The 16,543-nt window shown below is 37.2% G+C and overlaps 1 protein-coding gene across 1 annotated transcript in view; it reads right to left on the reverse strand.

Moving 5' to 3' along the window:
* Nucleotides 1-106: 106 nt before the first annotated feature.
* Nucleotides 107-16,543, reverse strand: part of LOC110022027 (influenza virus NS1A-binding protein homolog) — a 45,673-nt gene continuing 29,236 nt past the window's right edge. The window contains 6 exon segments of the mRNA XM_020720799.1: nucleotides 107-444; nucleotides 547-733; nucleotides 842-943; nucleotides 1,310-1,386; nucleotides 5,205-5,404; nucleotides 5,742-6,102. Coding sequence (XP_020576458.1) covers nucleotides 346-444; nucleotides 547-733; nucleotides 842-943; nucleotides 1,310-1,386; nucleotides 5,205-5,404; nucleotides 5,742-6,102 — 1,026 coding nt within the window. The 3' untranslated portion in view covers nucleotides 107-345.

Genomic DNA, 16,543 nt, shown 5'->3' on the forward strand with positions numbered 1-16,543 from the left:
TATATATATATATTGGATGATACGAAGAATATGAATATTAAGAATTATATTGATTACATGTATATGCATTTTGAATATGAAAAAACATACCCTCTATATTGCGATATTAAATAGATTTTGAATCAATATTGGCCACTTGAATCATATTTCAGTAATCAACTATCCCTATCATTACAAGCTAAGTAAAATGAGCCACCAGAAGTTCAAAAGCATTCTAAAGCTCGCAAAATAAAAGGTCCACCCATCTCACCCAAAAAATAACACTTTACCTTCAAATTTTATTCAAAAGCAGGACTCCCAAAACTGAATTTAGCATTATTTAGGTCAAACAAGCTAATCATTGACCTAAACAAGCTCGCAAGACATCGCCGAGAAGAAGCACCTCTTTCCGACAGCCTTAAGACAGGTGTTGGTCCAACCAAACCCATCTCTATAACATTCCATCTGGTGCAAACCACCAAACATAATGATGAAAAAAAAAAGTATTTTTAGATGAAAGAATATTAAACATCACCTATCATTTAATTAGAACGAGAGACGACATACCGTTTCTATCATGTTGTCGCTGTTTGCAATTCCACCAATGATGAATAGAGAATCGCCGAGAAGCGCGGTAGCACTGTATCCTCTCGCAAACTTCATTGGTTCACCAACCATCCAAGCATTTGCGCGGGGGTCATACATTTCGACAGTAGATACTATATTTTCGCCATCATAGCCACCCATGACAAACCTGATAAAAAGAATTGAGGGTTAGAACTTGGAATACCAAATTTATGAGATGAAAAATGTAAAGTTTTCTTAGTAAGTTTCTGAAACACTAGGCAGTTATATAACTCACAGTTTCTCGTTTAGAACTGCCATTGAGTGACATCCCCTTCTGGTAATCATGTTTGGTATTGGTGTACATGAGACCTCCCGTGGATCAATTCTTTCAGCTGACCTGAGGAAAGGATGGCAAACAATGGCTCAACATCTCTTTAATGCAGCATATAGGGAAGATTACTGCTCTTGATGTTTTTTTTTTAAGAAATTTACATACATACCACACAATTATTATGTATTTACATATCTAACACCCAAACTTTGATATTTACACTTAACATGGTACGATAAACCTATATTTGTAATCGGGTGCTGTTTGCGTGAGTATTTTACTTTTCATACTAAGATCGATCAGCTTGTTATTAGACGAACATTCTAATGTTAATGCATGTGCAGATAAATTTCAAAACAGATTAAACAGTACTTTTAACATGAAAGAGATTAACAGGAAGTAAGCAAAAAAAGAAAAAAGAAAACACTTTACTTCAAGTAACTTTGTCCGTCATATCCGCCAACAGCATATAACACGCCATTTAGTTCAGCTGCGGTAGGAGCGAAGCGCTGGAAAAGCAACAAAAGGGGCGATTTAGCTTTGAATTGATAATATGGGTATTTACATGAATACAACACAATTCTTATATATTTACATATTTAACACCGAAAATTGAATATTTACATATATACCACTGAGGTTTTTGACATGATAGAACCAATAGGATAATTACATTAAATTAAATTAAATTAATTGAATTTAGTTAAGACTAATTAAATAATTATTTCAATTCAAGCAAATAGATGCATCTGAGACTATTGAAGAGGGAAAAGTTAGTTAGAAAATACAAAAGTATTGCGTGCTGTTCATGTTAATGCGACTTTTCTAACTCAGATGATGGTGGTCATGACTCAACTGATTCAGGAGCTTAGGTCGCAACATATTAGAAGTGATATTATTATTGTGGATAAGTATTTGAAATTATTTCAAGATCTGCATCAACCTTTATTTAAGAGAACTGGAGATCCGATTGAAGCTTAGAGCTGACTAATGAGAATAAAGATGATAATAGATAGCATGACGTGCTCTGACGAAAGAAGAGCACCTTTAACTACAAGTATGTTGGATGGAGAGCCAAAAGGTAGTGGTGTGGGCAGCGTCAAGACAGGCTATGGGACATACCCAACATGATGATCAGTTGGGAGGAGTTCGTAGAGCGTTTTAGGGAGTGGTTTGTAATCTTATCGCTTGAAAACAGATGCAAGACAAGTTCATCAAGTTTTGCAAAGAGCAAAGAGTGTCATGCAATAAGAAGCAGAGTTCACTGCACTTTCAAGATATGCCCCACAACTAATAATTATTGTAGCAGAGAAGTGCTACAGATTCCTTTCGGGATTAAATGATTGATCAGGCAACCGTTGGTGCCTTCGGGGCTACTCAGTATTAGTGGAGCGGGCTAGACGAGTAGAGATAAATTTTCAGCTTATTCGGAAGCGTAATGAGACAAATAAGAGGAAGAGTGCTGATAAAAGAGAGCATGTAGAGCGATCAGAAGGATTTAATGTGAAGAAGCTCAAATTCAACTCTGATAGATTCAGTGGAGGCAGTTCTAGTAGTACTCTAGTCACTTGTGTCAAATATGGAAAGTAACATAAAGATGAATGCTTGATGTGGTTTCATACATGCTACTAGTGTCGCCAACGGGTCACATAATTAGATATTGCCCTTCGTTTGACCGAAAAACATCAAAAGAACAGAAATCAATTGGAGTTCCTTTACAGAAGACTGCATGTAGGCAGAGAATGATAGAATCAACAGTTTCAGCTCCTACTCAAGTTCAATCAGGACAGAAGGTTCGACCTCGAGTTATTCTCTTACTAATAGAGAGCCCGAAAAACCTACTACTAATGTTGATGCTACCAGGGATTGATGTGTTTCATGTTTTATCGCATGTTATATGAGTGTCATTCTAGTGTATATCATTAGCAAAGAATGAGTCGTGTTATTATTATGTTACATTGCTCCAAGTGTGATGTTGCCCTGTTTCAATTGATGGGAGAAGTTTACTTGAGTTATATCAAACCCTGGTCATATTATATCCATATTTTATCTTGTTGAAACAGATTTAAGCATCATGAAAATTTATGGATAATTTAAGTTTTACTTGCTTAAAAAGAAGTGATTTGAGGTTTTGTCGGGGCGGCTGCAACGAGAAGGAATGCGTGGTAGCGAAGTGGGAGGGATATGGAGGAGATAGGGAAGGATAAATATCATTTCGGGAAAGAGATACAATCGGAGCACCACTCGACCCTTGAAAGACAATTACTATCTCAGAACGAGATACAACTAGAGTACCACTCACCCTTGGATACAACCCTAGAAGGAAAAATAGGGGATGCTAGTGGTTGTCCTGACCGAAAACACTATAAAAAACTAAAAACATAAAATATAAAAAAGCAAATATATAAGCCTAGTATAAATAGGAGTGGGCCCCCTCTCAGGAGCTAAATCCACATATGGAAGGACAGTCGGCCCTCAAAATCTCGGTCAAAGCTGGTCCATGCCGCCCAAGCTTTGTTGTGCCCGGTCCAAACGCAGGAGCGGTTGCGAGACTGTAGCAGAAATCACGACACTAAATCAGAGATTGCGGAAACGTGTCATTGGGGCAACATTTATTTAAGATAAACAATTGAAAACATATTTTGAATGTTTGAGCATCTATGACAGAAAGATAAAAAATGCATCCATTATACCAGCAATTAAAATTAAAGCACGATGTTTAATAAGTACAAGGGTAAACTTAAGATAATATGGATAAAAATTATGGAAGTTTGTAGTTTTAACATGTGGAATAAACAATATTCATACAGGTCTTTTTATAATTAGTTTAATAGCAGTTCATAAACTTTATTGATTTAATATTTGATCCATTTTATAGATGAAAAAATAAAAATAATAAGCCAAAAAAAAAAGATAAATTTATAACCAATTACCAAACCAATGCTCTAAACAAAATAAACCAAATAGATAGGTTAGGTTAGGTTAAGTTATTTTTTTTTTTCAATCTAAACAATGCACGCCCCTACCAATTAGTATATTACAAAATCACCAAGACGATGAAATGTAGATTTTGAAAATTTTGGTTCAACGGATTAATAAATCTATAATTGTGTCATGACCATGCACAAAATTCAATTTAAAGTACCTCTTCATTCAAGAACAATGGAGTAAATTCACAATAGTAATTGCCTATCTTCAATATATGAAATTTCGAGGGTCTGGTATATGAAGTAGTAACATCTCTGATTGAACTACGAAAAACTTTTCAGCAAATCAAGTACAAGTATATTTCGGCACCTTGGTGGTCCTAGCATGGACGGTATGAACTATGACGCGAGAATTAGACATAAAAAGAAGCTTAATAAATAAAAGATATGCAATGAGACTCTAAGCCCTAAGCCCCTTCTTCAATCAGAGTTCTTCAATCAGAGTAAAAAAAAAAAAGCAATGAACATGAATTAGCTTCAAATCAAGTAATACCAATAATAAATGATAGAAAAGGGCAGGTACAAATCTTATACAACTGGTAGATTGGATCTGTTCAAACCACCAGCAGAACGTAGGTTCCCTTCACAAATTCAAATTTCATCATAAATTGGTCATCAATTGTTATATTAAGTGAACCTGAATCCAAATAAGGCAGGCACAGTTTTATTCTCTTCCAAACAAAAGTCCAAGGCAATAAGCTTAGAAAACAACCAAGAACTCAGCAGGTATTACAATTCATTCCAGCTTAAGGGTCATTATAAACTAGGGGGATTTACATACATATCACGTATTTTTTATGTATTTACATATCTTACACCTAAAATATAGCATTCAAATATTTAATATTACATCAAAGATAATACTATTATCACTTTTTAAAATTGCAATATACCTTCTCATGCATCGGTTTAAAACACAAAAATGCTATGTATGTAACTATGAAAGTTTTGGCGTGAGATATATAAATACATAAAGAATTGTCTGCTAGGTATGTAAATTTCCCTATAGACTATCGAACAAATAAATGCAACAAGAAACTAATGAATTTTTCTGAAAAAAAATACATCTAGCTCATTGCATAAAATCATTTTCTATTTCCATTCTAGAGTGCAATTCTTCTATCTAGTTATTTAAGGTAATTTTCATGCATTTATTTGACATGAATAACTACTGTCTTTCCATTTACTCACAAAATAATAATAATAATAATAAAGAATTTGAGAAAAATAAAAAGATGACCACCCTGGTGTAGATTTTATTCTCGTTTATGGTTGGACATTAAAATTAACATGAAGTCGGAAACACATATTGGAATAGACGATAAAATATTCAATAATACCTTATGAAGCATTGATTGCCAAGATATCCAACGTCCCAAAGCAGGGTCGAACATCTCAACATCAGAAAAACTCCTAACTCCATCACCTCCACCAATAGCATAAATCTTTCCATTCGAAGTTGCACCTGCTAAACTTCCTTTCTCATTGATCATCGCAGGGCATGAGATCCATTCATTATGTCTTCGGTCATAACACTCAACTGTATAGCAAAAGGAAACACACCAAAGTATGAATATTGCAATCTAACCACTAGTGGGAATAAAGTTATTTGAATATTTACAAACAATACCACTCAATTCCTATATTTATATATCTAACATCGAAACTTCAATTTTTATATACATGCCACCTTACCTATGCATGAGAAGGTATATTTCACTTTTTAGAAGTTAAAATGGTGGTATTCTTTACGTGATATTAAAGATTTGAGTGGCATAAATGTAAAATGTAAATTTAAGGTGTAAGATATGTAAATACATAGGAATTGAGTAGTATGTATGTAAATGGCCCAAAATTATTATATGAACAATAGGTACCTGAATCATACCAGTAAGTTCCATCTCCACCACCCAAAGCATATATGAATCCATTTAGTGCAACTACAGAAGCATAAGAACGAATGCAGCTCATTGGCTTCAAGGGCGTAACAATGTCTAGTGATGGAGAGAAGGAATCTAAGGCCGATAGCCATGCAGAACCATTATAACCTCCAATAAGGTAAATTAAATTTTCTGAAGCCAAATGTTGGTCAACAACTTTGTCTACATGATTATCAAGTAGCATGGAAGTGCCTATCTTTGATTCTATAGCATTAAAGCGGGCACTCAGCAGCTGAATTATCTGCCCTGAGTTTCTATGTAGACTCCTCAGATGTTGAATTTCTGCATTAGACTCCGCCTAACCCAAATAAACAATACATGCAGCAAATTATGATTCAATTTTACTGAGATCAAGGAGCTCGTGCAAAGCAAACAATAATTTCAATGCCAAGATCATCACATGTAGTTGTGTGACAACTTGAGCACAAGAAAATGAAATGCCCAAAAAAAATTGTAAATTGCGATAGGAAAATGATACGAATTATAATGATTTTACAACTCCATTATTTTCTTTAAACTTATGCCAAGAGTTAGCATTTAATTTGCTACATCAAATGGGTTAGAGATGCAATCATAAGAAAGAACATTATTGCATGCATGCAAAAAGCTTTAAATGAAATGGGAGATTTTCAAAGGTGTCAGAAGAATATAAGATAATAAACGTAGGAAAACGTACCAAAAATAAATAAATAGACTAATACAGTGAACGTAAAGGCTGTAGAGCAAAATATGTTAAGTGACGGCTTAATGATTATGCTTTCAATTTTTAGTAATAAAAACCTATAAAAGATTAATTTTTGGATAAATGAAAGGAATAATGCATTATATACGTAAAAGGAAGCCATGATTCTTATTAACAATAGCCTAAATGGCCAGAGAAGTTACATAAATGTCTAAATTTGTGTTGGCCGGTGCATAGCCTAAGAGAAATTTTGTCTTTTATTAGCCCCTAATTTCTGCCAAGCATCGTAACAAATTGCTGTGAGACTTGTGCTCAATCTGTTGCCAAAAATTGCACTCTAAGCTCACACTTGTTCATCATGATTGTGGCCCTACACTTGGTTGCACTTGCTCGCATAAGTGCACAAGCTCACACCATCTTGGCATTGATCTAATGTGTGGCTCCGACAGCATGCAATGCGCACTTGCCCGCTCTCTAGTGCCAATGCCACAATGTGTCAGTGTCCCACTCATGCAGTTGCATTCAGGTATGGCTTTCACTCTCTGTCCCTCTTGCACATAGGGCAGCCATCGTGTTGCATTCTTTTGTTGTTTTCTCTTCTTTCGTAGATGCATGCTCTTCGCACGTCTAATGTTATGCTCATTCACTATGATTCTGGATGGTGTCACTAATATTAGTTCAATTTTTTATATGGATACTTTGCCATCAGTTTTCCAACAGATCCCATCTCTTTCTCCAACCTTGAGTGCTCCTAGAGTTACAAATTAAGCCCCTTTTAAATCGCTTCCTCTCCTTTTGAAATTGCACCTCTAGCTACCTACCCTCCTTGTTCCATTGCAAATATTATTGGTGGGATGAACGATTCAAAATTTCATTCCTCTCATTCCTCCCCATCCAACGACCATTTTACTTTATCTTTTAATCAAGCTCCCATACTAGCCTCTAATAAACATTCATACACGTATTTTAGGGCAAAGTTGCCCTCAGCTTCACTGAAGTGATCTCAGAGCATGCTACGTCTCTCTATTTTTCTAATATTAGTAAATGCTCATTAGGCCACCCAACCTACAGATTATCAATAAATTTATGTTTGGCTGGTGATCATTCTGTTAGGTCCATTGACTAGTGTCGTGTAATTATTAGACTACTCAAAAGCATACTACACTAGACTTCTCTCGTGATGGACCTACATCAATGGTTTCTCGATGCGTATGCTAAGATGATCTTCTCATTTGACTCTTTCAAAGACTCATTTATCACAGTAATTTGGATTATATTTCCTCTACTTTACATTTTTTCAACCAATTCACTTTATAATTCCTTAATTTATATTTGACAATGCTTTAAAAGTGAATAATATTATTATTGATTTTTCTAGGCCTTCTATGACCAAAGTTTAGTTGAATTCAACATTACATCCCAGTTAAAAGAGATGTAAATTAACTGGAGAAGGATTAAATTTGAAAACCTAACACAACTATTCACCCTGCAAAATTTTTTTAGCACAGTTTCTTTAAATGTTCTACAACTCATCTAAATCAAATGAAATATAATTATTAGGCACAAGAAACACATTTAAACGATTAAATCTAACCCATTACCACTGAGGAGGTAACTCTTTCATTAGATCAGGTCTACATTCAGAAATTAAAACCAGTTTCATTTTTTTCTTGGAAACTAGAGGCTCTTATGTCAGCATCTGGTAACCTTACTGATACCGGAGTTAACCCAAAATCCACAACGGAATAATACTTTTACTGCTAAAATTAAGAGGGGTTACAAACAAGAGACTTGAAAACAGGAAAACAATGACTCGACACAAAACTACGGTATAGATCGGGATGGTAGTGCTGCGGTTAGAAGGGTTGAATCAGGTGAGGGAGGAAGGTTGGCTGCTAGGTAGTAGCAAGGAGGAATGAGGGATGACGGTTTGGTTGCGGCAGGGACAATGAGAGCTGGCGGGGAATTACTGCGGGAGAGGAAGGAGGGAAGGTGCAATTGGATAGCTGTGTGCGAAGAGGGGCGGCTGGGCTGCAGAAAGGTAGAGGGACTGGCGGTGGCCAAGTAGTCAGGTGGGAGAGCAGTTTGGAGGACAGTAGGGAGAAGGTAGCTGGATGATAGCAGGTTGCGGCATAATGGAAGGAGCGGGGCTATAGTTGGCAGATGGCAAGGGGGAAGGACAGCTGGTCACAGGAGAAGAAGAATAGCTAAAAGCAGGGAGAAGGGGTGCAGGAGCAACAACAACAAGTAGAAAAGGGGAAAATACAAGCCACTTTGAGACGAGTTATAGTTTAAGTACCTTCTCGCCGTCGGATACAACCCTAGAAAGGAAAAATAGGACGTTGGCGGCTGTCCAAACAGAAATGTTAAAAGGAACTAACCATAAACTAAGCAAATGATATATTTATAATAGTAAATAACTAAGAAGGGGGTGGCCCCTCCCCTTGGGTGGACAACCTAACCCAAACTAAGGGTCGGTCGGCCCTTATCCATCTAGTTGAACCGGTCGGCCGTGTCAACCCCTGACCCTCACGTCAGCCTTCTGAGATTATGAGAGTTTTGATCTCATTCGACGAAACCCACGTGATGGTGAAGGAGTTGTCGGAACTTCCCAGGGCTGAAGTATTGTCAATTGCGGTCCTGGTAGCTCCTGGATCCCACTGTCAACTGCACCGTTTCCAAAAACACTGGAGTTTTCTCCACCTGCGAGCATACATCCATATCAATCCACCCTTATGGGGGTTCACTATTGAGCTGAGTTGGGCTAACGTGTCCTGCATATACTGTCAAATCCTCCCAACATAATCCAAGGTCGGCTCAACCTGATCTAAACTGAGGGGAACCCAAACCTCCTCAAATGGTGGTGACTAAGGCAGTAAGATATTGATCGTGATGTCCTAAAATGCTATATGCCGAGACTAACCCATGTCAAAATTGGTGTCTCGGTCCTATCATCCTCTGTCACAACCAAAACCGATCCCACTGATGCTACATTGTTGGCAAGGACACCCGTGACCTCAGCCTCCGCATAAAGAAGAAGGATGATGAGCTTCCCCTCCTTGGTGAAGAAATATGTGTTTTTGAATCTATCATGCAGAGTTTTACGGTGAAATTTCTACGGTCTCCCCAAAAAAATGTGGCAAGCATCCATGGGCACCACGTCACACTACACATGATCCTGCAACTGGCTACTAATTGAAAATTCTACTAGGCACCTCCGATCAATGTTGACCCTATTCTCCTTCTTCAAACATGTTATCATGAGACCAAATTTTTCCACCATCTGCGTAGACAACACATTCTTGCTACTCCATCAATCGATGATGAGATTGAATATCTTTCCGTTCACAGTGTAATGGGTTTAGAATATGTTGTGGAGAAGCCACCATAGATCCCTTATATCATCAGTCTATAGAACCTGTCAAACCACGAGGATCTTGCCCTCATCCGATGGAAGATGATGTAGCCCGCTCTGTTCTTCAGTTGTCTCCTTCCACCACCCCGCCTGGTCGGTAAAAGACACAACTTGACTCGTCAGGCAGCTGGAGACCATGTGTCAAATCCATGACATCTAAAACATTTTTGGGCGGGGTTATAATAGGTGTTATTCTAATCAGGTTTCTTCTCACTCGGGGTGGCTACGTACTTATCCAAGCTAGTTTTTTCAACTACCTGAGATTGGTGTCTCCAACTGCGGGTGACTGTCTAACTTGAGGTGGTTGTCTGCTTTGTTTTTGTAATCTCTCCACCTTTAGGGTTAAGGTCTGGACATCTCCTAGTGACCAATAAGGCTGCAGCTACACAATGTTGTTGATATCGGGCTTCAGGCCTCCCAGATATCGAGCTATGAAATGTTCAGCTGGCTCAACCAACTCGGGCTTCATCCGCAATCGGTTAAACTGCGTTGTGAACTCCTTCGCTGATAGGTCTCTCTGTTGTAGGTAGTGGAGTCTAAGAAACATATCATAACGGTAATGAGAATGTGGGTATTTTCTCTAAATCTTTCTCCTCCACTTTTCCCATCTAGTAATATTATCACAACCCTCTCTCCCTGCCTCTGTTAGTTTTTCCACCAAAAGGAAGTGTTCTTCCACAATTTAAAGGCAGCAGGCTTCACCCTCTTGTCTTTTGGCACCTCTTTATACTCAAAAATCCTCTCAATTGTCAGTAATCATTCGACAAAGTTGTCTAAATTCATACCTTTATCGAACTCTGATAGATCCACTTTGATGCCAAAATCTCGGTGTCCTCCATGTAAAGCCTCCTCTCTCGGCCCTTACATACTGAATTCCAAAGTGTCAAAGTTTGTCTTCATCATCACTAAAGTCTTCATTATGGAAGGGATTATCGACCATTTCTCCCCTCAGACTCTCCAAATCAAGATAGATAATAACCTCCCCTGGGTTCCAACATTCATCTCCGCAAGCATCCGGTGAAAACGGCGTAGTTCTTACTGTATCTCTTTCCAGATAGACTTGGGCATGTATCTCCTTCGTGGCATCGACTAGATTTAAGGGATTGGAAGAGGTGATAGAAGATAAGAACGAAAATTTTTGGCGGGGTGGTTTCAGTAAGACAGATGATAGGAAACCTTAGAATATACTAAGATTAAGCTAGCTCCAAAGCCATTTGATACCAAAGGAAACCCAAAATCCACAACGAAATAATACTTTTATTGTTGAAAGTAAAAGAGGTTAAAAACAATCACAACAGGAAAACTGTTAAATAGCGTTCGAATTAGCATAAAAAATTTTTCCAACGCAAAATTAGCGACTAATAAGCGTCTATTAGCTTCGTCTCACGGTTCAGTTGACAGTGGGATCCGTGAATATGAAAATTTACGTGTGAGATTTGTAAATCCATAAGAAATTTGTGCTATGTCAGTAAATATAAAATTTAGGATTGAGATATGTAAATGCATAAAAAATGTGTGCTATGTATTTAAATATGAATAGAGCTATGTAAACAAAATAGAAATTTTGTGCTATGTATGCAAATATGAAAAATTAAAAGTGATATATGTAAATACATTAGAAATTTGTGTTATGTATGTCAATATGAAAATTTAGGTGTGAGAGATGTAAATAAATAAGAAATTTATGTTATATATGTAAATATGAAAATTTAAGTGTGAGATATATAAATGGAAATACATAAGAATTTTGTGTTATGTATGCAAATATGAAAATTTAGGTGTGAGATATGTAAATCCATAAGAAATTTCTGATATGTAAGTTTAAAGTGGAGTTAGGCTAGTGTTGATTTTCTCTAAATTTGTGGCTTATGTGTTTCGGGAATGATGTGTAGGTGACTCATGGTTATAAATAAGGTTTGTAATGTGTAGGTGCACTAATCTATATAGCTACATTTATGGACAGATGAATATTTGAAGCATTAGAACATAGATGTATAACAGATTATATCCAGGAAGAAAAAGATTAACTGGCGAGTTTATTGCTGGTGATGAAGAGTTTGTGCATGCAGGATCGTAGCTGCCCGTTTATCTCTCATAATATAGGTTCTGATGCCCCTATGCAAAGCACGAGAATCAAGCGTACCTAACACCTGATAAAGTGAATTTGAATTTATATCGTAAATAATTTAAACCTGATTATTGGTATTGGACTTCACATGGAAAATTTGAACCTGTTATTCAATATGGCTATGCAGGAGCCTCATCAAGTTATGTCCCACCAACTATTCACAATTCTGGCATATATGAACAAATGATTAATATCGCTATCAGGGCTCATTTTGTTGGGAGTGTGTCTGATAAAGACCAGAAACCGAACAGTGAAGTGCAACAATTCTATGAACTATTAAATACTTCCCAACAACCATTGGGGGAAGAATGCACTTCACATGCAGAGTTAACAGACAGTTTAAGAATGCTGAGTATTAAGTTTGATTTTAACATGCTCGGGAAATGTTTCAACCAGATAGCAACACTATTAAAGGAGACGAACTCTGATGGTAATTTAGTTCCAGAAAATTTGTACATAACTAAAAAGTTAGTGGTGAACTTGAGGCTACTATCTTAAAAGATAAATTGTTGTGTCAACGGTTGTATTATATATTATAGAGATAATACACAAGAAACAAGATACAGATTTTGCAGTGCTGATAGGTTCAAACAAAGGGGAAGAAAGAATAAAAATTAGAAGAATATTACTTATAAACGTTTATTTTATCTCTCTTATTTCATTGCTCCAACAACTGTTAGCTTATATGCACACAACTTCTCACATGACATGGCATAATATTAAATCTGTTAATGCTAATACAATCACTCATCAATTATCTAGTGAAGATTGGAAACTCTTCGACCGCAATTATCCAGATGTTGCAGCCAAACCACACAACGTCAAGCTTGGCTAATGTGCAGATGGTTCATACATTACAATCCTGCTGCAACAACTTATTCTTGTTGGTCAGTTATTATTGCGTTATATAATTTGTCCCCTGATATATGTATAATTGTGTTGTTTTTATTTCTAACATTGATCATACCAGATCCACATAGTTCGAAGAGAAAAATTAATGCATGCTTACAGCCTCTTACAGATGAGCTACAAGTATTGTAGAAAATTAGAGTGTTGACTTATGATATTACAACGAAAAAAAATTTTTACCTGAGAGCAGCCCTTATTTGGGCGATCAGTGTTTTCCTTGCTTATGAGATGTTATTTGATTAGAGCACAACCATGGAATTGGCATGTCTCTACTGCATGGACATGTCTAAAGCATTCACTTTGAACAATAGAAGAAAAAATTACTAGTTCGATTGTCACCAAAGATTCTTAGCACATGATCACCCATTCTGAAGGAATAAAGATGCATTTTTCAAAAATAGAGTTGAAAGATCAAGCCCACCCTCACGGATTAATGGAAGCGATATATTGCAGATAATCAGTGGAATTCTAAAATCACTGAAAGGCCAGAATTTGCCTCAAATCATCTCTCAGATTATGACGTTACACATAATTGGATGAAGCGCAATATTTTCTGTGTTCGATGATATTCCCTCGGCATAGGGGCTGACTTTATGATTTTTTTTTTATTATTTAGTATCGTACGAACTTTCAGTTTCTTATATTGAGAATTCTGATCACTTTAATCCGTTTATATTAAATCTGGTTTGGCGATTTGGCATCATTATGTGTATGTTGGAGATTTCTTTTATGAGTTGTGATGATAGATAAATATTATATTATTTTGATTGTGTTTGTTATGTGCAGGTATGTGAAAATCTAATCATTTTATTGTATTTTTTTTCTTACAGGTTAGCGTCAGATTAGCCTCGAAAAATTCCGACACTAAAACCTATAATCAGCCAACGATACAAGCCGCTACTAAAATGATGTACTAGTGTCGGACATAGCCGATGCTGATTAGCGTTGAATAAGGCCAACGCTAATTAGCGTCGATCTTGTTTGACGCTCTTGCGCCACTACGTTACGTCGCTTGCATGTTGACTATATTTTTTAGCGACAGTTGATTTTGACGCTAATGCGGATGCCAATTAAAATCTTACGCTAATGTCGACGCAAAATAAATTAGCGACGCTCATTTTAATGTTAGAAAAAAAACGATGTAATTCCGACGCTAATCTAAATTAGCGTCAGAAAAAAGTCTGATTAGCGTCGAACATCGAGCTTTTTCCTGTAGTGAATACAATTGAAAACAAGAAAACGACTCGACACAAATCTAGGGAATATATCGGGGTGGGGCTGCTGCAGTTGGAAGGGTTGAGCCGGATGAGGTAGGAAAGTTGGTTGTTAGGTAGTAGCAGGGAGGAATTAGGGCTGATGATTAAGGGTTCCAGCAAGAAGGTTGGCAGGGGATTAATGCGGAGGGAAAGGAGGGGAGGTGCGGCTGGATAGATGCATACGGAGAGGGGTGGTTGGGGTGCATAAAGCTGGAGGGACTGGCGGTGACCAAGAAGTCGGGTGGGAGTGTGATTTGGAGGACAGTAGGGAGAAGGTGGCTGGGTGAGAGCGGGTTGAGGCATAGTGGAAGGAGTGGTGTTGTTGTTAGCAGATGGCAAGGGGGAAGGAAGGTTAGTCATGGGAGAAGGGGAATAATCGGCGAAAAGAAGAAGGGATGCAAGAGCAGAGAATGCAACTAGAAAAGGGGAAGATACATACCACTTCAAAATGAGTTATAGCTGGAGCACATTCTCGCCATCAGATACAACCCTAAAAAAAGGAAACAGGATGCCAACGACTGTCCAAATAGAAATCTCAACAAAAGCTAACCTTAAATAAAACAAACGACATATGTATAATAGTAGTTACTAAGGAGGGAGAGGCCCCTCCCCTAGGACCAACCTAGCCCAAACCAAGGGCTGACCAGCCCTTGTCCATCAAGCTGAACCGGTCAGCAGGTTTAGCCCCCTATCCCTGCGTCAGTCTCCCAGAATTGGGGGAGTTTCGACCTCATTCATCAACTCTTTCATCTGCACGTGATGGTGACGGAGTAACAGGCAACGATCCTAATAGCTCTTGGAAGCCATTGTTGATTGTCGATCACATTGTCTCCCAAAACACCAAAGGAGTTTTTCCCACCTACGAAAATACATCCATATTGATCCACCATTACTGGGGGCCCACTACTGAGCTGAGTTGGGTCAACGTGTCATGTATATGCTGTTGAATCTTCCCAACATAATCTAAGGTCAGCTCTGCCTGATCAAAAGGGAGGGACCTACCCGAACGGCGATCGTCATGGCAATAAGGTATCGATCGTGATGTCCTGAAATGTTCTTTGTTGTGAGCGTCTGATGTCTAGAATCGGTTCAGTCCCACCAACCTCTATCTTTACCAAATTGGTCCCACTAATGTTGCTCTGCTGGCAAGGGTGTCAGCTATCTCGGGCTCCATCGAAGGAAGAAGTACGATGTACTTCCCCTTTATAGCATCATCCCATTTATTTATAAGAAGGAAAGAGATTCCCCATTGGACCGACCTCATTAAAATCCAAACAATAAAAAACAAAAACTATCATTTCACTACACACTTAGGAGATTCTTATTCATTCCCTAATTGCCACAAAATCCGCAATACTTCAACATAAACGAACAGAATGCAATATTTATGAGGCTCAAAGTGAACCTTTGCACGTGTCTCAATGGCTTAAATATACATGCAAATATTTTAGGGTTTCTTTGGATAGCTGCAGCTATTTGAAGAAGCAACCGCAAAGTTACTGCAGAACAATTTGTTCTCCAAAAAGTTGAGGTGACTATTACAAATTTCTTTAAATTTCAAAATGTTAAGACCATAGTTTTTAGGCAGCCACCACTTAACAATCTAATTAAGAAAATAGTTTTCTATCACAGAAATTGCTAGAAAACAATTTTCCAAACAGAGTTGGGGTGGCAGTCTGAAAAACAAAACCAAAAGTTGTCCCAAATTTTATGATTATTTCTCAACACATGCTTATAACAATAAAATTTGTGTGACTTGAAAAACGTGTACCGAGATCAAAAGCACTTACAATTGATCAGTTTAAATTATTTTAATATATGTGTGCATCAATCTCTTTCTATTGTATAACGACTCATGAAACTACACCTCATAAATGCCTCAAAATTCGTGTAAACTCATTGAGTTGCATCCAAGTTATCAATGCTCAATCATCTGCATGTGCTTCGATCAATATACTAATTGCTTAAACATATGATTTAAAAATGTTGCACGGGCCAAAAACAAATTTAATATGCATCGAGAAGCAGGCACATATTTTAAAGCATTTATAAAATCTCTTTTTAAAAGTGCCTATCTAAAAAGTATTAAGTCGTGTGTACTCTTAAGCAAACCACTGTATACTCATAAGTCCCACCTTAGTCAATCTGATCCCCTCATTAGGTCTGAAGTTGACAAGATTGAGCCCCTACTTAGCTAGAATGATTCTCCTCATTGAAATGGATGAAAGACTATCGGTCAACTTTTTGAAAATTGAAAATTGAAAATATGAAAATAATTTTGAAATTTAATTTAATATAAGACGTATATAGTTAGGGTTTTAAAAATAGCATTTTATATATATATATATA

Source organism: Phalaenopsis equestris, unplaced genomic scaffold (genome assembly GCF_001263595.1).
Source record: "Phalaenopsis equestris unplaced genomic scaffold, ASM126359v1 Scaffold000163, whole genome shotgun sequence".
Lineage (NCBI taxonomy): Eukaryota > Viridiplantae > Streptophyta > Magnoliopsida > Asparagales > Orchidaceae > Phalaenopsis > Phalaenopsis equestris.